This window comes from Xenopus tropicalis, chromosome 2 (genome assembly GCF_000004195.4).
Source record: "Xenopus tropicalis strain Nigerian chromosome 2, UCB_Xtro_10.0, whole genome shotgun sequence".
In the NCBI taxonomy this organism is placed as follows: domain Eukaryota; kingdom Metazoa; phylum Chordata; class Amphibia; order Anura; family Pipidae; genus Xenopus; species Xenopus tropicalis.
This window is the reverse complement of record NC_030678.2, coordinates 56,131,489-56,158,985: the sequence shown is the minus strand read 5'-3', so window position 1 is coordinate 56,158,985 and position 27,497 is coordinate 56,131,489. Positions and strand designations below refer to the sequence as shown.

General features: G+C 39.2%; 1 protein-coding gene across 2 annotated transcripts; it reads left to right on the top strand.

Annotated features, from left to right (window-relative positions):
- Positions 1-2,696: 2,696 nt before the first annotated feature.
- On the top strand, positions 2,697-27,156 carry maoa (monoamine oxidase A). Of its 2 annotated transcripts, none has more exons than XM_012956498.3 (15): positions 2,697-2,863; positions 7,733-7,827; positions 8,455-8,592; positions 9,245-9,349; positions 10,512-10,603; positions 12,202-12,343; positions 17,421-17,570; positions 17,761-17,920; positions 19,028-19,124; positions 20,049-20,102; positions 20,796-20,853; positions 21,995-22,092; positions 23,891-24,002; positions 25,557-25,619; positions 26,748-27,151. In XM_012956498.3, the coding sequence occupies exons 1-15, from the start codon at positions 2,818-2,820 to the stop codon at positions 26,901-26,903; spliced, it is 1,566 nt and encodes a 521-aa protein (XP_012811952.1). In that variant the 5' UTR covers positions 2,697-2,817; the 3' UTR covers positions 26,904-27,151. The 2 variants fall into 2 exon arrangements, with proteins under 2 accessions (XP_012811952.1, NP_001120572.1); NM_001127100.1 differs by lacking the exon at positions 2,697-2,863 and adding an exon at positions 3,267-3,352 and having other exon boundaries at positions 26,748-27,156.
- The last annotated feature ends 341 nt before the right edge of the window (positions 27,157-27,497 follow it).

Sequence of the window (27,497 nt, the reverse complement as noted above, 5' to 3'; positions counted from 1 at the left end):
TTAGGGTCCAGGCTTCTTCTTTACTGAGACCTCCTACCTTAGTAATTGGTGCTTTTGTTCAATGAGGCAAGCTGGCACTTTACCAGGTATGGAAAAAAAGCTGCTCTGGTAAGTCTGAGAGCTTATTTTCCAATTTCATCTCTTTGGGGTACAAAGTCCAAATGTGCTCTTAGCACATTTCTAGGCAGCACTAGAGTCAGATGCACCCATGCCTGCACATCTCACCCCCTCCATAAGGTGAAGTCCAAAGAAAATATGACTGCTACTCCATTTAAATACCAATGATTACAGTGTTGTCCAACTGGCGGCCCTCAGATTCAGGCTGTAATCTCCCTGTATTGTTTAAACATGTAATCCCCTGTGTTGTTCACACCTTTTAGTTTCTGCATTGTTCGCCCCCTGCAGTGTTCACACCTCAGGCTGTAATCACACACATTGTTTGCCTGTTCACACCTCTGTAGAAGCAGTGCCAGCATTGTGTGTACTACCTGCCCTACACTGCCTGTGTGTATGGCACATGCAGGCAGATAAGGGCAGGCAGAGTATGGCACACACAGACAGCATAGGGCAGGGAGAGTATGGCACACACAGGCATCATAGGGCAGGCAGATTATGCACACACAGGCAGCATAGGGCAGGCAGAGTATGGCACACACAGGCAGCATAGGGCAGGGAGAGTATGGCACACACAGGCATCATAGGGCAGGCAGAGTATGGCACACACAGGCAGCATAGGGCAGACAGAGTATGGCACACACAGGTGGAGTAGGGCAGGCAGAGTATGGCACACACAGGCAGCATAGGGCAGAGAGAGTATGGCACACACAGGTGGAGTAGGGCAGGCAGAGTATGGCACACACAGGTGGAGTAGGGCAGGAAGAGTATGGCACACACAGGCAGGGTAGGGCATGCAGAGTATGGCACACACAGGTAGCATAGGGCATGCAGAGTATGGCACACACAGGCAGCATAGTGCAGTAAGAGTACTGCCTGTGTGTGCCATACTCTGCCTGCCCTATGCTGCCTGTGTGTGCCAAACTCTGCCTGCCCTATGCTGTGTGTGGGAGGTGAACCTGGCAGGGGTGTGTTCTGGGGGTTTGTTAGCAGTTGGATATAGCCATTAAATGGTCCCTAAGGTGTGTAAGTATGAGCTGGGGGTTGCTGTGCTATCCACAGGGGAGTAGGAGGCATATAGATGTAAGGGTGTGTCTTAATATGACATAATATAATTTCTTCACATATGAATGATGCGTAATATCCCTACAGTGAGCACCAACCATTTGGGTTTATGCTGCACTACTACCGTTAATGTGGGCATAGTCTTAAAAGCTCTTGTGATAACATGGGTGTGGTTTAAAGTGGGTGTAGTTTAAAAAGGGGAGTGGTCAAACTGACTTCCATTAGCGGCCCTCCACTATGTATGCTAGAGAAATTCCGGCCCTCTGCACCACAGAAGTTGGACAGCACTGATCTATAATATCCCTGGGCCAATATGAACACATTCTTCCCATAGGGCAAAGGTTACACTACACATTTGTTCAACGGATCTCTTCCCATTGTGACAGAACGCTCTGTTAGGTTAATGACACATGGGGAGATTTGTGGCCCAAAGTTAAATCTGGGCTACCGCAAGCGACTAATCTCCTCTAAAAGTGAATCGCCAGTGTCAAAACAAATACATTGCTTAATTTTCAAAGTTGTCTGGACTTCGGTAAACGAAACGATGCACATGTTTTCTCACCAGCATTTCCCTTTATTGCCGGTAGGCAAGCATTTCGGAGAAATTAGTCACCGCGATACTGGAGATTTAACTGAGGGCAACTAATCTCCCCTTATGTGCCAACAGCCAGCCACTGTGGAATTAACATTGGATTGTACCCACTGTGATGTATTGCTTAGTGATGAGCAAATTTTTTCGTCAGTCATGGATTCACAGCGAATTTCAGTGAAAATTTGACGCAGAAAAATTTGCCAGGCATCAAAAAAAGTCGCTGTTGAGTCAAAATAGGCATGGTCGCATAAAAAAAGATGGGAACGACAAAAAAAGACAATGGTGACAAAAAAGTAGTGCGACAACGCGTTTTGCGGGTTGTTCGCCATTTCACCATTTATCTTGTTTTTTTGTGACTTTTAAGGCAAACCAAAACGGGACAGATTCGCTCATCACTAGTATTACTCTTTGATTAAGATAGCTAGAGTATTTCCTGCTAAGCAAAATTTCCAAAAATCTCCCCCAATTCCTTAGCCCTTCCTTCTCCCTTCTTTAATTTTTCTGACCCCCAGAACAGGCTATATATCTCTGTCAGATATACAGAAAATGTATTTTTTCCATCAGAAACTTGCAGAAAGGTCTGAGGAACAGTACAAGTTAATGGCAGAGTTTACTGAGCAGGGAGATATCTGACAATAAGCAGACGCCAATGGCAGAGTTCACAGCTCATGTGATAGCACCAAAATAAAACAAACAGGGCTGCACTGCTCATGAACCTTTCTGCACAGAAAACAAATAGGAATAGTGTAGTTACAGTTACTAAACATCTCTCTCTCTTACTGTGAACTGAATGACTGTGCTGCATATTTGTATAGCTGTCACGCTGACTTTTGGGCATATTGCTAACCTAAAACGCAGTCAGAGTAAACCACACCTAGAAGGCTGTACCAATCATGTAATCGCCCTTAATAAGATATATGCCAGGCTGCTGCCACTAGACCATAACACCTTGCCGCACACAAGCACGGGATTGCTAGAAGCTCTCAGCCCTCACCCTGGCAACATCTCTTCAGAGACAGGACTGCCGGAACTCAGAAGCCACAGCCATGAGCAACACATATGATGTCGTAGTCGTTGGTGGAGGCATCTCAGGTTATTATTTGTTATTATGTGTAACATTTAGTTCCACGAGATTCTTTGTCTAGAAATGCCATATTTTATATACTGAACTTGTTGCACCTGCTCAAAGATTCAGTATCAATGATCCGGGTCTTCGAAGTTGTCACAGGAGCTCCCCATATTGGATTCTGTTAGAAGTGTCAGTGACACTTGCGCACTCAGTGTGCCCAGGGCAGCTGTTGAGAAGCTAAGTTTAGGGGTTGTTGAAAGTTTGGAGAGCACTGAAATGCCTAATGAAAGCTCGGAGGGACTGTGGAGCCAAGCTGCCTGCAATTCCCTCCGTGCACAAAAGTGTTAACTTACCCAATCCTGTTCCCGTGCAAAAGGAGCCTCCTCGCTCACCCCTGGCATCTCCAGAGCAGCACTCCCCCTTGTTCTGCCTCTGCGTCCAGGGCTCCATCTCCCTCACTCCCTGTTCAGGCACATTTGCCTTATGATATTTATGTTCCGTTAGCTACACAAGTAAGTTTCAATTTCAAGCACTGTTTACTCTTTACTTATTGTTAAAAAATTCTGAAACAGCAAATAGCGAGTGATAGTCCTTGGCCATTCAATCTCTGGTGTTATTTGATGTCTTCCACATATCCACTGCATTCAGTTATAAAACAGCTTTAAAGTATCTATGATGCATTCTCTAATAAAGCTGTGGCCGAACTCCACCCACATAACTGCACCCCTGTCCTTTTTGTCAGCTGAGGTACATCGGTTTAAGGTTAGGAAGGGAGGGAATAAATCTCCACAGTCATCAGGCAAAAAGTGAGGTTTGCCTGTCATAGAAGCTCATGCTACAGGGCTGATTATTACATTCTAATGTGAATTGCATTGGTGTCAGAGCTGCCATGTACTAATAATCTAAATTAATTAATCAGCTTTTTATTGCAACATTCATATTTTCTATATACAGTATATTGTGAGTTGGTCCCTAAGCTCAGTAAGTGACAGCAGCACAGAGCATGTTCATTGAATCAACAGAAATCAGCATCTTTGGAGGCACAGATCTGTGGTTTCCCTGAGCTGGTACATAACCCCAAAATGTAATGTACAACATTTCTGCCCTACTTCTTTAGTTAAATTTAGTTCTGCTTTACATTTACTCAGATCACATGGAATTGCGGCATATTTGGCTTTCCATAAAGGGATATAAGTTGTAATAATGTAAATGGAGATTAAAATGCTTAGTATGTATGGTATGTATAAGCAAATGTATTAGAAGCTGTGCCTGTTTTGTCTCTGGTTAACAACCTTGGATTTACATCATTCTATAGGCTGTCTCTATAAAAAGCAACACAGTTATACTGTGAATACAATTGTATTTCTGTATTCCTAAACTGGCCTGAGTATTGTGCAACAGAAACAATCAACAGAGGTCTCAGGCCAAAGCCTCTTGTGATCTGATTTGTACCAGATTAGAGCAGGATCAAATGTTTCGAGACAATTATATGCCCTTAATCAAGTAATCATGGCAATCCCATGGGAACCAGTTAGACTGTTGCATTCATTATTCTACCTGCAGCTGGCTGAAAAAAGCTGATTGGTTGCTATGGGTTACTACCCATGGGTAATTTTGCCTAGTGCTGATAAATGAGTCCCAGTGGTTACATAGCAACATATAATAGCAGTGGGAGACTTGAATAGGATATTAGCATGACCTGCAAACCTTTCTAAGAAGCTTTCTGGTTTTTAGGGCCAATGACTGGGCAAAAAAAGGCAGAAAAGACATAAAACAGTATAATATCTAACTGCAGCTCAATTACTTTTTTGTTACCTTTAGTGATGAGTGAAACCAGTCCATTTTTACTGTAAAATTTGTGAAATCATGGAAATATCTGCAAAATTGATTCTACTGCATTCTGCCTGTTTGTACATGAGCGTTCAGAATTGTGTTTTATTGCATTCGTTTTTCATTGCATTTTTTTCAGTGCAACATGCTGCATTTTTTGCACTTGACACACGTTCAGTAGACATGCACTAGAGGGTTGCATTTGGACCTCACAAAAATGCAATTTCACTCAGTTTATAAATGGGTAGGGGAGAAAACAAAGTTTTCACCCCCCATTCACTCGCATGTCAGTCTCCTGCAAGCACAGCTACACTTACTTGTCTAATAATATTTGTTTTGTTGTACATTTTCATGCAACAGTTGCACTTGCAGATTGTTACCCTTAAAGTGAGTGGAGAATGATTCTGAGAGTTTTATACCTAATTACTGCAAAGACAGAATGCTCATAATCTGCCTCTGTCCTGTTGCTCTACAAATCAAGGCCAATTGTAATTTTACTACTCACACCTATTCTACCACGGCTGTTTATACGTTTAAGATACCTGACCTCTTCTTTTCTACTTTAAATGCTAAAGCAGTTGTATTATACAATTTTTCTAACAACTCATGTGTTATAAGCTATTTTGCAACTGGATGTTAAAGATCAGCCCCATGGTTACTATATTAGAGTTTCTGAACTACTGTATTTTTATCGGTACATTGTTTATAAATGCATACAAACACCTTTTCATTTTCAAGTTAATGGCCTTTAATAAACATTTCTAAAGTCTAAATGAATCCCATGCTGCAACTACACTCACTGTAAAGATGCAATTGTAAATATAGGTATGGGATCAGTTATTCGGAAACCCATTATCCAGCCCTGAATTACAGGAAGGCCATCTCCCATAGACTCCATTATAAGCAAATAATTCTAATTTTTAAAATTGACCCCTTATCCAGAAAGACCCAGGTCCCCCCTAGGTCCCATAGTTGTAGCATGTTTATGGGGCTGCAAAATCATTGCTCACGAGTTCAATTCAACTATGCATTATGCTTTTTTATTCTGCAATTCTGAACTGCTGTAAAGAGAAGTGTCTTGTGACTAAATACCTAAATAAAACAAACCATGCCCACAATACTCATAGTTGCAACTTATTAAACAAAAAAGCTACTGTATATCTACTCTTTAAATAAGGAAGGGAATACAGTGCTAGTAGTTCATCAAATGTAATAAATCATCCAAACAATTCATAGCAGCATACTGTACATGAATTAAATAAATAAATAGCTGTTGCCAACAAGGTCTAATTAAAGGGCATGGAAAAGGCAATCTTAAAGGGATACTGTCATGAATTTTATGGTATAATTTTTTATTTCTAAATAACACTGTTTACATAGCAAATAATTCACTCTGCCATTTTAAATTGTATTCTTGAACAAATAAATGTATATTTTCTGGCTATAATTTTGGTGTGTAGGTGCCATTCTAGTGCCTAGTGCATTGTGCCTGAGTCTGAGCTTTCAGAAGGAGCTAGCACTACACATTAGAACTGCTTTCAGGTAACTTATTATTTCTCCTACTCCCATGTAACTGGAGGAGTCCCAAGCCGGACTTGGATTTCTTACTATTGAGTGCTATTCTGATATCTACTGGGAGCTGCTATCTTGCTACCTTCCCATTGTTCTTCTGATCGGCTGCTGGGGGAAAGGAAGGGGGGAGATATCACTCCAACTTGCAGCTCAGCAGTAAAGTGTGACTGAAATTTATCAGAGTACAGGTCACATGGTTGTGGCACCTTGGAAAATAAAGAATATGGCTAGCCCCATGTGAATTTTCAAAATTAAATATAAAAAAAGTCTGTTTGTGTTTTAAAAAAAAAACAGATTTCAGTGCAGGATTCTGCTGGAGAATATCTATTAACATTATTTATTATTATTATTTATTTATAAAGCACCAACATATTCCGCAGCACTGTACAATAAGTGAGTTTCATACACTGGACATACAGAGTAACTTATAAATCATAATATCGTGTTTGTAATCTAGTCCCACTGGGGCTGCCGCCTGGAGGCCCCCCACCCAAGTCCGCACACTGCATGCTGCACCTCCTGGCAGTTCCAGACAGGTAAAGAGGGGGAGCACAGGCTAACAGGGCCTCCTCCTCATAAATTGTAAGTTCTTTTGGGCAGGGCCCTCCTTACCTCTTGTATCAGTTATTGGTTGCTTTGTATGTTAATTTGTATATAATTCTGTATGTATAAACCATCTTATTGTACTTAGGGTGAAGACACATGGGGCTACAAGTAGCAGCTACTTGTCGTGGCTACTAAAATAGACAATGCTGATCATTTACTGATAATTGTCTCTACATGTGTTTTAGCAGAGTCAGTTCTCAGTATTGTCTATGGCAGGGTATTTTCTGGAGTTTAGTAGCAGTGAAAAAGTAGCTGCTTCTAGTAGCTCAGTGTGTCTTCACCCTTACTGTGTGCTGCAAAATATGTTGGGACATTATAAATACATGTTAATAAATAATGATAATAAAGAGTGGGAGTAGAGACAGACTGGAGTATGATGGACTGGGCAGAGCAGTAAGCCAGAAGAAGCTAGAGCTAGGCACAAGCTTCTGTACTGAAGCAACAACAATACTAATACTAGGGCCATAACATGATGAGAAATAAGGTTTAAAATAGGGGCACCACCAACTGTCACCCTCACCCCTAAATAACCAATACGGCTAAAGGGAGACCTTAGGTATGTACCTGCCTCTGTGCCTGATCCAGTCTGTTCTGTTTATACAGCAGCTTCATCCTGTCCTGTTCCAGATCTTAACCCTTACACCTTATCTAGTCCCTTACTGATCCTGGACCACTTCTTGCCTGGAGGAATTACCACCCTGCTATCAAATGAGATATAGCCCAAATCACTGAATGAACAGCATTAAATAGCAAACCCTGAATTGGCTTGGCTGACAGAAAGTGAATGGGCTTGTCTTTGACCTAAATTGTTCTACTTTTTAATATTTAATATTAGGAGATAGTTTTTGGAATTAAAAATATATTGCCTTTTTAATTATTTACAGGCCTTTCAGCTGCAAAACTTCTGTCTGAGTCAGGAATTAGTGTTGTGGTGTTGGAAGCTCGGGACCGAGTTGGAGGAAGAACTCATACAGTGCGAGTAAGTGTCATATTGTAATACTATTGTGCCCATCAATTCTATTTAAGTTTAAGGCATTTTAGGTTCAAGTCCCATTGTTTTCCACCTACATAGATTACACTGATTTTACAAACAGTGTTTGGATTACTCCCTGTTTATGAGTGCCAGGCTCATGGTCCCATGCCACATATGCTGGAATTAGTTTAGGGCTTTAGGCTATACCAAGGCCAGTGGGATGAAAGGGATTGGGTATATTATTAACTATTGCTCTGTGAGGTTACAAAACTATTGCTCTGTGAGGTTACAATTTTTTTGTTATTGTTACTTTTTATTCCTTATATTCTTGCCCTGTGCCTGCCTGCTAGGTAAATAAGACCCTAGCAACAAGATAGCAGCTGGAATTTCAAAATTAAAAGTGCAAAAATACCAATTGGTAACTGTCTCATGCTTGTCTATATCATACTACTTACTTTAAAGGGGAAGTACCCGCTTATTACCAGCCATGGGAAGCAGCACAGAAGCCCTTTACTATTTAATTTTGTTTTGTAAGATAGCCCAAAATGGCTAGGGATTTAGTTGGTCTTTCTACCCTTTAACTTACCCTGGCATCATATTAATTTCTTCTTGCATATTTCTCTTTTTTAAAAGAATAAACAGGTTAAGTATGTAGATCTTGGAGGTGCATATGTGGGACCAACCCAAAATCGCTTATTACGGATGGCAAAGGATCTAGGTCTTGAAACATACAAAGTAAATCTCAATGGCCGTCTCATTCAGCATACAAAGGTGAGTTTTAGAAAAATGAGACAAAAGCAAAACAGTGGTTACTAAGGTACCATTTTGCATATAAATAATGGTTTTGACCTTGATTAGAATATTACTTTAAATTGGAATAATTTATTTGAATAAAGTACATGAACACAAAGTAGGTTTCTGATCACTTACATGTAAAAGTCCATGCTTATACTTTGTTTATTTAATCTGTATGTCTATTTCATAGATAATAAATTCATGTCTATTTCACACCCTGTTCAGTATTAGAGGCTGGACTTCTTTAACTGTTTGCCTGCCATAACTGTCAGGGACCTGACTGCTGACACCATAGAGTTTATGTTTCCTTGTTACACGCTTATGCAATGGAAAGAGTTTAAGCACTGGTAGGCCCCAGGGCAAAGATTCCATTTGTGGGTTATCTGTTATCTAGATAATCTGATTAAATCATTGTAACAAAAGAAGTAGGGTTACGCCAGCAGTTTCCATCTCTCATTACTGAACCCCGGGCCAGCACTGGCACAAGCAAAACATTCCAAACCTCTCTAATTTAATCAATATTTATTCTACCTGTAATTTTATGACACCATTCACACGAAGAATATATCTGGGTTACCCCTAAATAAGGTGTTGCGTTAAGGATGTGCTGTTAACTTGTGTTTTCCAGGGCAAATCATACACATTTTGTGGAGCATTCCCACCTGCGTATAATCCTTTTGTATATTTGGATTATAACAATGTCATGAGAACAATGGACCAATGGGCAAAAGAGGTATGTGCGACAATCATTTTACAATTACGTAATATTCGCAGGGTGGCCAAGCGCCAAAATGCTCATAATCGATTATCGCTTATGAAGTACAGTCACTTACAGAAGGTTGGGTGTCACAACATGCCCTAGCAGCTGAAAATAATATTTTTAAATTTTAATGTTTACAACTTTATTATTATGCAATAATACATTTGCATTCTTAGTGAGGATATATTTAGCCTATTAGCGCATCATTTGTTTAATTATAAATGATAGTTACCCTAGCAGTGTTGGACTGGGACCCCAGGGGCCCAACAGAAAACCTTATACCATAGGCCCCCTCTCCAAACTATTTTTCCTCCTTTCCTCACCGAACCTCTTTTTCTCCTAGTCTCTTTTATTTACTGTACATGCTAGCATCTATTCTTCCATCTATTTCTCCTCTTCATTTCCATTTAGAAATAGGGAATGACCATATAGCAGGCCATTTGGTAAAGGGCAGGAGGGCCCACTTACACCTGGGCCCACCGGGAGATTTCCTGGTCTCCTGGTGGGCCAGTCCGACACTGAGTAGGTGAAATTCATCAGAGCTCATTTACAAAGGATGCACACAAGTACTAGACCCTAAGGGCCCAGCTGCTGCTTAGAAAAATGAGCACAGCTTTTATAACTTCATTCCATAGACAGAGTTTCGCCAGTGGGTGTCAGGTGCAACTTCAAGAAGGGCAAGGTGCAATGTGCAAAAACTAAGGTGCTCTACTTGATTTTCTTGCTTTAAACGCCCTGTCATTCCATTTTGTAAATGAGCCCTATGATATTTGTCCTCTCCTACCGACAAGCCTAACCCCCTTATATCCCTCCCAACTTATTTTAATTTGTCCCGTTCTTAAGGACCTTTTACATGGGTAAAGTTTTAATGACATACTTGTCAATATTATAACCATAAAACCTAAATAATGTACTGCCTATATTTTGTTGAAAAAATAAGTTTTTTTATTTCAGATTTTTAAAAATGTTATACCATCCTATCCCAGATAGTGTAGCGGGTAAAATAATGCATTTGCCATTTAGTCTGCCAAATACCTTTATGCCTTAACCTCCATTGCACTTTTGCTATAGACAGTAAGATATAGTAGAAATCATACAGAAACATATGTTGGTTACCGACATGTATGTATTTTAGATCCCTGCAGAAGCTCCATGGAAAGCACCTCATGCTGCAGAATGGGACAGAATGTCAATGATGGAATTTATAAATAATACTTGTTGGACACAGTGAGTGCAATTATTAAATGTAAACAAAACACACTTAGGGGGAGATTTATCAACTTTCAAGTTTGATTTTTTGTTCACAGTTCGAGTTTTTCACAGTTCGAATGTCTGGTATTTAATAAATGCAAAAAACCTGAAAACTCCAGTGTAAAACTTCGCCATCTAAAAGCTTCCAAGTTTATATAAAAGTCAATGGGAGTTGTCCTAGGCAAAGTCAAAGTCATATTTTTAATTCGAAAATTCAAGATATTAAAGTTTTATTATCCAAACCAGTTTTCCTTATTAATACATAAGTAAGCATTCAAGTTTTAGAAAAACTCTCAAATTCACAAACTCAAAAACTGATAAATAAGCCCATTAATATACACCAACAAATTTAAATGGTTCTTTATAGCACATATTGTTATGAGTGTTATCACTGGTGTAAATTAAAGTTACTGAGGTCAACTGCATAATTAGTTAGTGGTCCACTGGGCTCCCTATATCTCCTATAGCCCCCCAGTAGTTGCAGGGTCTGCTTGCTCCAGACTTGCACCCCTGGGTATAGTAACACTGCTTCTAACGACTCACAACCTAGCACAATGTCTCCAGCTAGTGGAATCCAAGGGGTATATTTATTATGCTGTGTAAAAAGTGGAATGAAGCATTACCGGTGATGTTGCCCAGGGCAACCAATCAGTAATTAGATTTCAACAGAAAACCAAAACAAAGCATCTGATTGGCTGCTATGAGCAACATCACCGGTGATGTTTTACTCCACTTTTTACACAGCATGATAAATATACCCCCAAGTGTACACCAACAGTTGTAAGCTCTAGGAAAAAGGATGGACATACTCAATACAGTCAGGCTTCTCTACGCTCTCACTTAGCCCCTGTGGCACCTTAGGTCCTGGCACTCTCCTGAGCTGCTGCCTGGGCTTTTTAGCAGGTTTTCCACACCCATTAGACTCACAAAGGCTGTCATTGGCTTTACAGAAAGCTGAGGATTGGGATTCGGTAATCACAGAAAGCAAACATGGTTTTAAATTGAACCATCTCACACAAGTGACGGGGAGGTTAAATGTGGAGCGTGTGTTGGCATAGAAAGTGAATATTGGCAAATCAAAGTAGTATTTTCTAAGACACTTGGGGTACAGCATTTCTGAATCAGATCAGATCAGAATTTCTCTTTATTCGAATAAGAATATGATTAACCACTTACATACTACTTTGCTCCCCATGCAAGCACAAAAGTAACTATACATTTTTCAAAACATTTTTTCTCAGATCTATTCTACTTTACTAAATAGTACACATTACAGTTCATTTATGAACCCAAGTGCTTCTTTATTAGTATACAGGGGCAGAACTAGGAAGAAGAGGCATGTGTCTAGGGTGCAACTGTGAGAGGGGGGCTCAAATTAAAAAAAAACCCACTACATGCATGTATTTTAACTGGCTTGTGGTAGCTACACAATGTAGATAAATACAGTTCCATGAAATAAAATATCAGTATTTTTTACTGAGCATTAATAAAAGGAAGATACCATGAATACTAAACATACTTATAAATAGGTTATCTTTTTCCTCTATTCAGCAGTATGATATTTTGTTTAACAGGACAGGAAGGCGTTTTGCAACCATTTTTGTGAATTTAATTGTTACTGCAGAAACCCATCAAATTTCTACACTTTGGTTCTTGTGGTATATAAAGCTCTGCGGGGGAACAACAAGAGCTTTTTCTACAGAAAATGGAGGTCAGGTAATGTAAACTAGTTTCTGCCTATGCTTTATCTTACTAAAAACAGCTATTTAAATTACTTTATACCAGCATTGGATCTGTTACCTACAATGCTTGGGACCTGGGGTTTTTCCGGATAAGGAATTTTTCCAGGGCTGGAACTAGGAATAGGCACAAGAGGCACGTGCCTAGGGCACAACGGTAGGAGGATGCTAGGCATATACCCCTTCTGTCTGCCCTACCCCTAATCCGGGCTCTCAAGTCTCTCTGGCTCCATGTTTTTCACTCCTGTCCCTCCCCTGTTGCCACCACGCTTGCAAGGGGGGGGGGGGAGGTGAGGGGGCAGACTAGGTAGCCTTGAGCACCCAGCCAAATTTGCCCACAGCTGTTTCCATAGATTTCCAAAGCTTAAGTGTGCTATAAATAATTTAAACATGAAATTAGCCCAGTAATATTGTTTTGCCACCAATATGGATTCATGCAGCTTAGATAAATCAAGTACAAGGTATTATTATTGTTTTATTATTATAGAGATAAAGGAAATCTTTTTTAAAATTAGCTTTATTTGCTTAAAATGGAGTCTATGGGAGATAGCCTTCCTGTAATTATGAGCTTTCTGGATAATGGATACCTTACATGAAATATTAATTTAATGATGATAAACATAAAATTGTAAGGGTATTAATGAATACTTGTGCATTGGGCTTGCACTCATATCGCAAAAATCTTGCAAATATTAGTGATGCGCCAGTTTCCAGATTAAGGCAAATCCCAGCAATTTTTGCTAAATCCTTAACATTCAGCTGAACATAAACTGACACCATAATGAGAATTAAAGATAGAAATCATTGTGGGCAGTGGTGATCCTGGGGCTGTTGCCACCTGAGGCAGCAGCCCCTATGCCATCTCCTCTCTTGCGCACCACACTTACAATTTTAGCGTCGGAGCGGGTCCAGAGGGGGCCACATCGCTAGTGCAGAGATTGTTCTCCACATACGCAGATCTGAATGTTTTTTTCAAAAAATTTAAATTTGGTTCTTAAAGTTACCAAAGGTGCCTTTTTGTCGCCCCTGGTAACTGGCCGCTCACTGCTGCCTGAGCCAAAGTTCTCACCTTTCCTCATGACAGGAGCAGCCCTGATTGTGGGGTGCCAAGTTGTAAGGTATCCAACAATCGTTTAAGAAAAAAAAATGACTAGAATTACTGTGGGGTACCTAACAACTAGGCAGCCCACAATGATTCTACCTTTAGTTCTACTTATGATTTTTGCACTTCTCTTCTCTGCTGGGAAGCTGGAATAATATGGTGGTGTAAATCCCCAGATATGGGCAGGGCTGTCAAACCCCCCTATTTGTTCAGAAATTACCAGATCCCCCAGCCTCCCATCCCCCAGCAGCATTCTCCTGATTCTTCCGAAATCTCCCTACAGCGAATTCTTGGCATGCATGCGCAGTAAGGGTAAGTAATGATGTCATTTGGTGCATTTGCACATGTGCGTGACATCACTTCCAGGTATCGGAAAAACATTTGCAGTCCCCCTCGGCCACCCCACATGAAAAGTTGACAGCTCTGCATGGGTAGAAATAAGTATCAAGAATTACTGGGAGCTGCCTACCAACATTTCTTCCCACAGTCATTCAACTTTTATTCTCTTTTAATCATGTGCTTAAAGGAGAACTAAACCCTAAAAATGAATATGCCTTGAAGATTCATATTTTAAATACTGAACTCACTGCACCAGAATAAAGGTTTAGAATCTCTATAGTAGTAAAGAGCCAGGCCTTTAAAGTTGTCAGAGGAGCTCCTCGTCTTGGATTTTGTAAGTGACATTTACATGCTCTGAGCGCTCTGAGCAGCTGTTGAGGAGCTAAACTTAGGTTGTCACAAATTATCAGGCAAAAATTTAGCTTGGCCTCTTACAGGGCTGATAATTAAATTCTGATGCTAATTGCACTGGTTTATGAGCTATACTAGTAATCTGAATTAAATACTAATCAGTTTTATATTGTGACATTTATATTCTATATATACAGTATATTGTGAGTCGATCCCTAAGGTCAGTAACTGACAGTAGCACAGAGAATGTGCAGGGAATCAGCAGAAAAGAAGATGGGGGCTACTGGGGCATCTTTAGAGGCACAAATCTTCCCTGCTAAGGGGCTGTGGTTGCCTTGGGCTGGTACTTAATCACAAAAGATAATGTACAGCATTTCTGCCCTACTTCTTTAGTTAAGCAGCTCCACTTTAAAGTACTGAAGAAATCTTTGCAGATTTGGGGGTATTGTCTGCCAGCTGAAAAAGCAAAGTAAGCTTCGATCAGTGGATTCAGTGCATCTCTAGTAAATACACATGCTAGTATATTATCATTTGAGTTTGGCTATTTAACTAACCACAGGTATAATTTACTGCAGTCTTGTAAGGGGGGGTAAATAAATATTTTCTACTAACCATTATTACGCCCAGTTATTAGATGGTGGTATGAGAAAGTGCGGTACTGAGAAAGTTCTAGAGTAGTTCTCCTTTAGTTTCACTCAGGAGGAAAGGGGGGGATGCTCTAGGTCGGCTATATAAGGTGGAGTGCAATGAGCCACTTCCTCTTTGACTGATGCAAAGGATAAGAGTGGATGATGCCAGAGCCTGAATTACGCTACTTCAGAGAAGTGCCAAGGCAACTCTCCCGGATTTACCCAGAGTTAAATGATTTTGCCACACTTCATTATAGTCGTTCTCCTGTTTTTTTTATTAACAATTTTCTCTTGGGAACATATTTACTAAAACTCTAACTAAACTTTTTTTTTTTAAAATTCGAATAATGTACTTTCACTTGCGTCTGACATTTACTAAAAAGTCTGAACTGAAAAACTATGTGCAGAAAAAAATTGTGATTATGTGACTTTTTCAAATTGTCACACCAAAACCTCTACTTTCCCAAATTGTTGCATAGAAACCAGCATCAAAAATCTGAAAACCTCCTACATGATCTCAACAAGTTCTACACAATCTCAACAAGTTTTAGATTCTGAATTTTCCCAGTATCGTTGCATATTAAATCTTGGAAAATCTGCAACTTTTTTCTGCGATTTTTAGCGCTAAAAAAAATCCAAATCAGAAAAAAAAAATCCAACCATTAGTAAATAGCCCCTTCATGTTCTATGGGCAATTTTTTTGTAATGTACACATGTGCAGCAAATAAATTCTGGCATCACGATGGGCCACCATCGTAAGTGGATTAGGCCATGCCCCTTTACCCTGGTGGGCTAAGAGTGCCAAAGACTTTAAGGCATCTTTATTCACTGGGTTGACATCTCTTCCAATGGGAGCCAAAACGTTAGGTTAACTAGTGTTAGACCAGACTTGTGGTGTTGATGGTTAGAGATGGGCGAGCAAATTGAGCACTAAGGCTCCACCTTACCAGTCATGTAGTAAATACTGGCTAAAGAGTTAGCGAACAGAGGTTAGAGAGGTCTTTTAGATACAGAGGAGGCACCTCTTAACCCTGTCTTGTGCTTGAGAACTTGGGAGCCAGTAGTGCACTCTGATCTGTAAGGAATGTATTAGGAGGGAGGGCTGCAGGAAGAGCTACGTGGCCTGAGAATCCTTGTACAGGTGTGGGATCTGTTATCCAGAATGCTTGAAACCTGAGGTTTTCCGGATAAGGGATCTTGCCGTGATTTGGATCTCCATACCTTATGTCTACTAAAAATATTTTAAACATTAATTAAACCCAATAGGATTGTTTTGCCTCCAGTAAGGATTAATTATATCTTAGTTGGGATCAAGTACAAGGTACTGTTTATTACTTATTGCTTATGATGAAGTCTATGGGAGATTCACGTAATTTAGAACTTTCTGGATAACGGGTTTCCATACCTGCACTGTTTTCTCTTTATGATACTGGACATCTTTATTGCCTTTCTGTCCAGACTAAGGCAAAATCAGTGCTCCTTTGCTACATGGTACATGTAATTTCATGTGACAGTTATCTTTATCCTTATAGTTACTGAGTTCATTATTAAGGCCATTAACCTTTGTTCAGGAATTTGTGTTGTGTAAAAAAAACAAATATGCCGCCAGAGTACAATTAATGACATGGCAGGATTGCACATTCTCTTTACGTCGTATGTGAATTATCAACATCTTTTGGCATCTTTTCAATGCTACCTAACTCATGAGCGTAGGCAACCCTGATCCAAAGGGTCACATGCTTATTTTAACTTCAGTAATGCACTGAATCCATTCTAAATACCAAAAAATAAATAATTAAACATATATGGACTTGACCAGATGCTGAATCTATAAAAAAAAAATTTGTAAGCTCAGATTTTGGAGCAATGATCAAAATAGGGAAGCTGTCACCAGTTGTTTGATAGCAGGGGCCCAGCCCCCCAGCAAAAAATCCCAAATGACCAAAATATGCACAAAATTCCCTCTTTGTGGTGTCTCCTTCCTCTATAGTTACACCACTTGCTTTATATATATACAATATCTGCTATTCTCCCAATGTCTCTACAGATTTCCTCTGGGTACTTTATTTTTCTCCCACACTCCAAAAATATATAGAAGCAGGTTATTGGTTTCTCTTAAAATTGATCTTAGTGTGTGTAAATGCGGTAAGGACCTTAGATTGTAAGCTCCACTGGGGCAGGGACTAAACCTTATATAATGATCTTTGTAAATCGCTGCATAATAGGTCATCACTACATACATAAAAATAATTGCTGCTTCTGCAAGTTAACACATGATGGAGATGAGTGAGGTGAATTTTACAAAAAAACACGGTCTTGTAATATTTACGCATTTTCATTTCATATCTTGTCAAATATTGGGAAAACTGTGGAGAAAACTGATGTCATTGGGCCAACATGGTAAACATTCAGTAATCAAGATGCCTCCATCAAGATTTCTCTTGATTGTTTTTATTTTGTAAGATACACTATATTACACTATAGTATCAATAGAGTATTCTGGGGCTAAATTACTAAAACTAGGCAGTATAACATTACAACTAATGAGAAGTTAACTCTAAGGCAAGTTATGGAATGAAAAGTGCTAAATGTTTTTGATGATGTGCTTAAGAAACATTGCAAATTGTTTTCAGGAGAGAAAATTTGTTGGAGGCTCTGGCCAGATAAGTGAAAGAATCATGGAACGTCTGCAAGGTCGAGTGATGTTGGAGAGTCCAGTGATCAAAATTGACCAGTCTGGGCCGTGTGTTATCGTGGAAACTCTAAACCATGAAACCTTTGAGGTACATGAATAACTTTCTGTTACTGATTGGAAGCCACTAAGTGTTAGAATGTGACAATCAGGCCTATAATCTGTAGGTAGAGTTGCTATTTTGCATTAATCCATAGCTTTAGCAGTCCTGCTTTTTGCTTTTTTACAGTATTACACTATAACACTTTATTTATTATGTATACATTTGTATATTTTTTCAGGCCAAATACATCATCAGTGCCATTCCACCAGTTTTGACTACAAAGATTCATTTTGAACCAGAACTGCCAGCAATAAGGAACCAGTTGATTCAACGTCTACCAATGGGGTCTGTCATCAAGTGCATGGTATACTACAAGGAAGCCTTCTGGAGGAAAATGGGTATATAATCCTAATTGTGAAAAAGAAATGATTACTTCTAAGCATTTACTTGCATAGCACCAAGTGCACCAGCAGATATGGGGTTACCCCTGCCTGTGCCCCAAGATTTTGCCAGTAGCATGTGCCAAGCGTTTTTGTGCTAATGTCTTCCAGTTCCTTTAAATCGTTCTTTTACAGTACTTTTAATATTGTGTACTGGTCTGGTAGATCTTTCCCACCTAAAAATGCTACAGCACTGGAGAGGCTAACCTGCAAGACTAGAATATTTGTCTGAAAGTCATTATTCATGAGAAAACGCTATAAAAAAGGGGAGTTAGAATAAGGAGTGGGTACATTGGTAAATTTATGGGACATCACATTCAGAATTATTGTGATGTGCTGGGTGTTGCTTAGGGTTGCCACCTGCCTGGTATTTCACTGGCCTAGTCGGTAAAGTACCAGCCAAGGCTGGGGCCGGTATTACAAAATTTGAAAAAAGGCAGGCACTGTCATTCAGAAGCAATTATAAGCAGGGCAAGCCCTTGCAAGTTTATTGCGAATGTTCGCAATAAATGTGCAAGGGTTTTCAGACTATTTGGGTGGGTGCCAATCCCTCCAGCATCTGTGCACCAAGCTTCGCTGTTCGGCCAGGTTAAAAGATTTTGATCGGGCGCTGTAGAAGGCGCCTGATCAAAATCTGCCTTCAGGGCTTAATCGGCAGAAGGAGGTAGAAATCCTATTGTTTCTACCTCCTTATCTGCCGTTTCAGCCCTGAACAGTTAGTGGCCGATTGTACGATCTTTCGTGTGACCGATGGTCGCACGAAAGATCGGAAATCGCCACGTGTGTGGCCACCTTAACAATGTGAAAAAGGGGAAGATTGTAAGTGAGCCAGGGGCAAACACTTCACAATTCCACAGTTGTCGGCTTAGCTCTGCCCCTGCCAGTTTTATTTCACTAAGAAGTTGGCAGGTCTAGTATTGCTATTTCTAACCCAGTACAAGTATCTTCTAACCCAGTACAAGTAACTTCTAAGTATCTAAAATTCTAAAAGCATATGTATTGGAATATTATGAGTATTGGTAGTATGTTTGGCTTGATCCTTTTATTCCTTCCCATTCACTACAGATATTTGTGGATGCATGATCATGGAAGATGATGACACGCCAATTGGATTTACATTAGATGATACCAAACCAGATGGTACTGAACCTGCTATAATAGGGTAGGGAAAGGGAAATTTATATTATTTATCAACAAGCATATTTTTACAGCAACATATTTTGATAGAACCTTACAGAAATGCCTAGCTTATTTATTTGGTAATGAAATAATATCATTGGCAAAATGTTTTCTCCAGCAGTCACAGCTTCTACTATTCTCCTAATATTCTCAGACATATCTGATCAGAAACAGTGGGATGGATTCTAGCTGGATATACAGAAGCTGCATTTCATTTGAATTAGTATATTTATTTATTTATTTACTACTATTTACAGAGGACCAATACATTTCTACAGCACTTTACACAGATTAAACATTATTTCCAGTGTTTTGACATGTATGCCCTATTCTTTTGCCCCTCTTGTGCTGCTCCTATTGACACAATGCACTAATGGAACTCTGGAGCTACCACCTAGTCCAGAGGTGGCAGTAGCACCAGGGTTCCTCTGCATCAATAGGCACAGCAGCACCTCATTAGGAACGGAAGGCAGGAAGGACTGCACGCATCTAAAGGAAATGTAAAGAGCAATGCATCTGAAGTGAAAAATAAACACCCATTAACTATTGTATTTGGATTGAGAAACAACACCCATTGACTTTAATGCATTTGGAGTGAGATAAAAGAAAGTTGCGCAAGTAAAAAAAAAGTTGTTCGAAAAATCACCTATTGACTTACAGTAAATGCAGTTTTGCTCATCGCTAGTTTTAGGTTCAACTCACTGTGGGGAAACACACAACGCCCTTTCATGCTTTGGGCTTCACAAGCCCTTTGTGAAGTGTGAATTTCATGCCCACCAGATCATCTTTGGTCCATGTACCCTGCATGATTTATAAACATAAACTGTTTTCTCTATTACTGGCCACAATATCTACAATATATGCACAGGCACGCAAGGCATGTAAACAACATTTTATTTCATTTCAGGTTCATTCTATCTAGAAAAGCAACTCTAATGACAAATCTAACCAAGGAAGAGAGGTAATAAAATTGCTAACCTTTTTTTACCAGCTTAAAGAAACAGTAACACTAAAAATTGTTTTAAAGAAATTTAAATATAATGTGCTGTTGCCTTGTATTGCTAGAAGTTGTGTGTTTGCTTTAAAGACTTCTATAGTTTATATAACTAAGCTACTGTGTAGCCATAGGGGCAGCCATTCAAGCTGGAAAAAGGAGAAAAGGCACAGGTTACATAGCTCTGTAGAATCCAATTCTAACCTACACAGCAGCTTTGTTTTTATAAACTATGTAAGTGTTTCTGAAGCAAACACCCAACTTTTACCAGTAAAGAGCAACAGTATATTAGTATATAACAGTGTATTTTAACGGTGTTACTGTTCCTTTACCACTACATTACCACACTGGCCTTATAATATAGCATTATCATATAATCTAATAAGTAACACATTTAGCACTTTCTGAGGCTTTTTCTAACATCGCTAGAATATAGATATAACTTAATACTGCTAACTATTTGTTATGTTTGAATATATGTATTTTAGTATTTACTAGTTCATACCTTATTCGGAATGTTTCCAGGTAACAACAATAAAAGATCTAAAATTGATAAATAAGTCTCAACAGAGTGAGAAAGACCTAACTCTCTTATATTTTCTTTTATAATGTTTTTTTCGGTATACTTAAATAATTATGCAACAATTTTTTTTTATCCAGAAAAAGAAAAATATGTGAATACTATGCCAAAGTCATGGGCACTGATGAAGCATTACATGTAAGTTACTATTACTATTCTGCTAACATTATTTGCATTAATAAGTGTAATTGTTGTTTCAAAGCCACATAATAAGACAAACTGCTTTTTTTAAAAAAAAATACCCCTATTTCTTGATTTCAGAAGGCTGGCACTCCAGTTCCATATTCTCTGTCCCTTAGATCGTGGGTCAGATAACACTGCAGTATGACCCTCCCTATCATTACTACTGCAGCTTTCTGTATATATATATATATATATATATATATATAATAGAAAGAGTGCCGCAACACATAGGGACTTGATACTCTGTATCAAGTCCCTATGTGTGCGGCACTCTTTCTATTATATTTTTGTTTTTGACCTGCACCAAGGGCATTTGGACTTGTATAGGGTGTGCTCCTCCCTGTATACTATATATATATATATATATATATATATATATATATATATCACAGGTATGGGACCTATCCAAAATGCTGGGGTTTTCTGAAAAGGGTTTTTCCATAATTTGGATCACCATGCTTTAGGACTACTAAAAAAATCATTTAAACATTAAATAAACCCAACAGGATTATTTTGCCTCCACTAAGGATTAATTATATCTTAGTTAGGATCAAGTACAAGGTTCTGTTTTATTATTGCAGAGAAAAAAGATATTATTTTGAAAATTCTTAACTATTTGATTATAATGGAGTCTGTGGGAGATAACCTTCCCATAGTTCAGAGCTTTCTGAAAAAGGGGTTTCCAGATAATGGGTCCTATTGCTGTTTATATCATAAAGTGTTTTGACACTGTTTTGCTGTATGTTATTAGCCTTCACTGGTACACAAGCTGTACCATGCTGCTCTATAAGTTTTAATTAAATTACTAAACATAATCTGTGACATAAGCATACAGGGAATATTTATCTATTTATGAAATTGCAGCAGAAACCGCTTTTAGGGCTCTTAATTAAGCCCTTTGTTTTCGGTGTGCCATTTTCCATGTAATTGCCTGTAGGGCAGAACAAGCCTTTGCAAACAGTTCTAAAATTATTCTTAAGCAGCATAATGGTCAACTCTAACAAAGGCTGATTTTTGAATCTTATCCATAAATTAGCTTGTATTGTAAATGGGCACTATGAGAAAACATGACTAGACTGTTTATGCTGCTTTCTAGCCTGTGCACTATGAAGAGAAGGACTGGTCTAAAGAGCAGTACTCTGGTGGCTGTTACACTGCATATTTCCCTCCTGGAATTATGACTCAGTATGGAAGGTAAGGCAGGAATATGAAAGACGGTCTGTATTTTTAGAGACGTTAGTCTGTTCTTAGATTCTCACTAAAGGTGCCCATACACCTTAAGATCCGCTCGCTTGGCGATGTCACCAAGCGAGCGGATCTTCTCCCGATATCCCCCACCTACGGGTGGGTGATATCGGGAGAATACAGGCTAATTCGATCATTTGGCCCTGGTGCCAAATGATCGAATTATAATGACGGGCATAGGCAAAGTCGGTCTGGAAACCGCATCAACGAGCTGATGCGGTCCCCGATCCGACTAGATTTTCTAACCTGCCAAATCGAGATCTGGCCGATTTCAAGCCAGATATCGGTCGGGCAGGCCCGTCGGCAGTCCCCATACACGGGCCGATTAGCTGCCGAATCGGTCTAAGGGACAGATATCGGCAGCTAGAATCAGCCCGTGTATGGGGACCTTAACAGATATCTTCAGGAAGGATAACTTTCTCTTGTCTTATCTAGGATAAATAAATCTAAAGCAACTGGACTTGTTAAGTAATCAAGATGAAGATAGATTTATTTATACTAGATATACCATGACCTGGATGAATGAAAAACTTCATAGTCATTTCTCTTTTCTTCTGGCTGCAGTGAGGCAGATGGTAATTCAAGGGCAAATTTTGTTCCATGTTGCAAATACAAATGTGCTTTGTGCTTGTGCCACACACATGGGAGTTCTATACAGCACATGTTAATCTATCAGAAATCACTATCTATATAGCAGACTTTGTGGAAAACAGAAACACATTAAGGAATATATTTAGTAGTGGTGCTAGTGAGGCCATTTATTCATGACTTGCTACACCCCCTGAAAATAAATGTCTTCTACGGTTCTAACCAAAGTCCAGCGCTGAGTATTAGTCCACTTTGCTACATTTTTTGTAAACCAAACCAAATTTCTAAATCAGAAGTTAATAAATAATTTGAATTACCTAACTAACCCTGCTGATCATATGGCAAGCTAAATCAGCATTTGTATCTGCTGGATGAATCCCATCTGGCTTGGGAAATACTGTATATATACTTTTCCAATCTCTGGCAGGCCCTCCAACCTGTGTCATTACCCTTTGTACAAGAATCTTACAAACCTGTATTTGCTGATGTAAAATATGTGTTACGTTTACCTGACAAATGACCCCTGATCCATATTTGATCATTTGATACAAAAAAACCTTTGCTGATGGTGTCATTAGTGCCAAGATCCTTAAAGGGGACCTGTCACCGTAAGAAATAATTACAAATTGTTTTCTATTGTGTTTGTCAAGCAAATTAAACTTTACTTACACCAAATAAATTTTAATCTTATATTCTTCAGCCTTGGAATTCACAGTTTATATGTGTGTTTGTGGTGTTTTTTGGATGGGGAAAATCTCCATTAAGCACTTTTCTGAGTATCATATGAGATACTTTTTAGGGCTCTGGCACACGGGGATATTAGTCGCCCGCGGCAAAACCCCCTGTTCACGGGTGACTAATCTCCCCGAGTTGCCTACCCCTGCCATCCCACCGGCGAACATGTAAGTCGCCGGTGGGATGGCAGACGCGGCGGCGCGATTTCGTGCAAATCGCCGAATCACGTCTGCCATCCCGCCGGCGACTTACATGTTCGCCGGTGAGATGGCAGGGGTAGGCAACTCGGGAAGATTAGTCGCCCGCGAACAGGGAGTTTTGCCGCGGGCGACTAATCTCCCCGTGTGCCAGAGCCCTTAGAAGCAACTTGAGGCAAGATCTCTTCAGATTGGGAATCTCAGCTGAGATGTGTTTGTTTTTACAGTGTTATTCGGAAACCAGTTGGAAAAATGTATTTTGCTGGCACAGAGACAGCCACTGAATGGAGTGGGTATATGGAAGGGGCTATACAAGCTGGAGAAAGAGCTGCAAGAGAGGTATGATATTTATTTTTTCTATAGAAGGGACAGTAATACTAAATTATTAGAAGCCTTTCACCTAATGCAAGTAAGCAGGCTCAGTTGTTGGCAACTGCAGGTCAAGGAATTGTTATATGATCAGGCCCGGATTTGTGGCAAGGCCACGAAGGCCCGGGCCTAGGGTGGCACAAATTTAGGGGCGCTGCACTGAAATTTTGCTCCCATACATAGCAATGGAGACCTCTCCCCACTGCTCTGTATTTGAGTTTAATTGTGCACTTGCGTGAATGCGCATGCACATGCGCTTGAGGGGGGGATGTTCACGCATGTGCGGGGTGGGGTAGGGGGCGGTGAATGGGGTACCAGATCCCTAATTTTATATATACATTCATTTATGAATGATTTATCTTTTAATTTGGCAGCTCTCCAGTTTGTAATATCAACTATCTGGTGGTTATGGTCCCATTTACCCTAGCAACCAGGCAGTGATTTGAATGAGAGACTACAATATAAATAGACGAGGGCCTGAATAGAAAAATAAGTAATACAAATTAATAATAATAAAGTAATAATAATAATAATAAAATTGTAGCCTCACTGACCAACAATTTTTTGGCTGCCAGGGTCAGTGATCCCCAACAACCAGATAGCATCTTAAATTGTACTTAGAAAAAAAGGCAGAAAAAAAGAGAGAGAATTATTCAAAAACTTTGAAGAAAGTTAACTTCCCCTTTCTTTATCTATCTTTGAAATGATAAGACTGGCATTATTTATTATAATGATTTTTTATCACTATATGATTTATACCCTTAATTATTTCCTGAAAGTCTGCTAAAAACCATTTCAAACTTTAAAGGGGTGGATCACCTTCAGGTTAACTTTTAGTATGTTATAGAATGTCCTGTTCCCAGCAATTTTTAAATTGGTCTTCATTATTTGCCTTCTTCTTCTCACTCTCTCCAGCTTTCAAATGGGCAGATCCGGATTTGTGGTGAGGCCACAAAGGCCTGGGCCTAGGGTGGCATAAATTTTGAGGCAGCAGGCCGCCCAGCCTCATGTGGAATTTGCTCCTATATGGAGCACTGGGGACAGGACACACAGAAAACTTCAGCTAGTATGCTAGGATGTGCATGCAACTGGGGTTGCAAATGGGCAAAATACTGGACCATAGCAACAAGATAGCTTCTGAAATTCCCAACTGGAGAGCTGCTGAACAGAAAACATAATAATTACCAATTGCAACATGTCTCAGAATAGCACTCTCTACATTATACTAAAAGTTCATTTAAAGGTGAACTACTCCTTTAAAAAAACCCAGTAGGTCCATATTGCTACTATTATGGATTGGTGGCGCTTAGGTACCATCAGGTACCAGGCACTGCTTTATTATTACAGAGAAAAAGGAAATAATTTTTAAACATTCGAACTATCTGCTTAATATGGGCTCTGTGGGAAGTGTATTTCCTGTAATTTAAAGCTTTTGGGGATAAAGGGTCTCCGGATAATGGATACCATACCTGTACCAATATTTACATGCAGAATAATTAACAGTAAAACTTTAATCCCTTTCAGATAATGTTCCAGATGGGACTTATCAAAGAAGATAAGATATGGCAGACTGAGCCTGAATCTGTGGTTTGTTTTATCTATTTCTCTCTGTATTTGGACAATGATTAGCTGTGCTACCTTTAAAGTAGAATGATGAGTGATGTTTTATCAGACTACACATCGTGATCTCAAAAGTGAAAAGTTAGTTGCAGGTTTAGCAACCTACAGCAACCAATCAGCAGGTAGCATTTATTGGTTACCTGTTTGAAATCTGGTTACAATGGTACCTGGACCTGAGCAAATTTGGCCTTTTATTAGATTACATATGTGCCAAATCAGTAGCTGAGCAAACAATGTAAATGTTCTCTATCAAAAACAGAATAAATACTGTATTTTTTACACTAGACAGGGACAAGGAAAGGCTAATTCACCGGGGTGCACTTCCCATTGTACCAGCACTAATTTAAAAAAAAAAATGCAAATATTATTTCTGTTCCAAGGAATCCATTTTGCAGATTTGGGCATGCTCAGTATAGTACTACAATTTTCAGATTCATTTCACATTCACAAAAGATGCAAGGAATACATGCTGCACTTCTTAGAAAGACCCCCTTCTGAAGAGAAGCACATTTTGACACCATTACCCATGCAACTGACTGTGTAAAAATTTGCGGCAACTGAACTTACAGACGTAAATCTGTTTAGGGGATGCCCTAAATCCATAATTACTGGATTAGGCCAAATACTAAATCATATACAAAAAAAGATGTCTAAATAATGACCTGAATCTGAATTCTAATGTGTATATAAAAATTTAAGAACAACCAAATATTTTTATCATGGTAAAACACTATGGATTTGGTTAAACCCGCACCCTGCAAAAGTGAACTAAACACGGCATTCAGAGCACCCCTTATACAGTATAAACTGTTTTACACTTTATAAACTACCGTATAACATTTCTTTCATTCAGGTAACTACATATATTACATTATTTTTTAATCTTCATAGGGTGTTTAAAAATAAAATCTAAAGTAATTTGACATTTAAAATGTGTTCAGCTCAAAAGAGCAATCCCAGTATTCTATATAAGCCATGGTACCAAAGAGAGAAAGGAAGACATATTAAAAACATTACAACCACACCTGTAGACAGACGATGTACAGAAATTGTATTCAGTTCATTAATTGTAACCAAACTACTTTCTTTATGTAGGATGTTCCCGCAATACCAATCACTACAACATTTTGGGAGCGTAACCTGCCATCTGCTCATGGATTAATTAGGTTTATTGGCTATTCTACATTCTTTGGAATGGCTGCTGCTGTTGGAGCTTTTGCTTACAAAAAAGGCTTTATGACGCGAGTGTGAAGAAGCTACGGGATCACAATTAAGCCCCCAAGCCTGTCTGAGCTTTGCATTGGACTGAGAATTGTGTCAACTAAATGTAAATGTCTTTTTTAGGGGATGGGGGAGAAATGTTTTTTAACTGAATTTATAAAGCTTTTCCTGAAATATTCAAGACCACACAATACATTTATATGTTTGGATGAGAAAGTGGAATATGAATAGGAGGGGACCTGAATAGAAATATAAGTAATAAAAAGTAACAATAACAATGAAATTGCCTCTTTTTTTTTAGCTGCCGGGGTCAGTGACCCCCATTTGAAAGTTGGAAATATGAAGGCAAATCACTAAAAACTATTTGTAAAACATTATGAAGACCAATTGCAAAGTTGCTAGGAATAGGACATTCTATTATATATTAAAAGTTAACTTAAAGGTGAACAACCCCTTTAACAGCTTATAAAACAACAGGTTTAAAGTGGACCTGTCACCCAGACATAAAACGCACCATAATCAAAGTGAAATTAAACATGAAACCCAAATTATTATTCATCCATTCCTCGTTTAAAAACTGAGCTGTCAATTATATTTTGCCCTCCCAACCTCAATGCCTCAGAC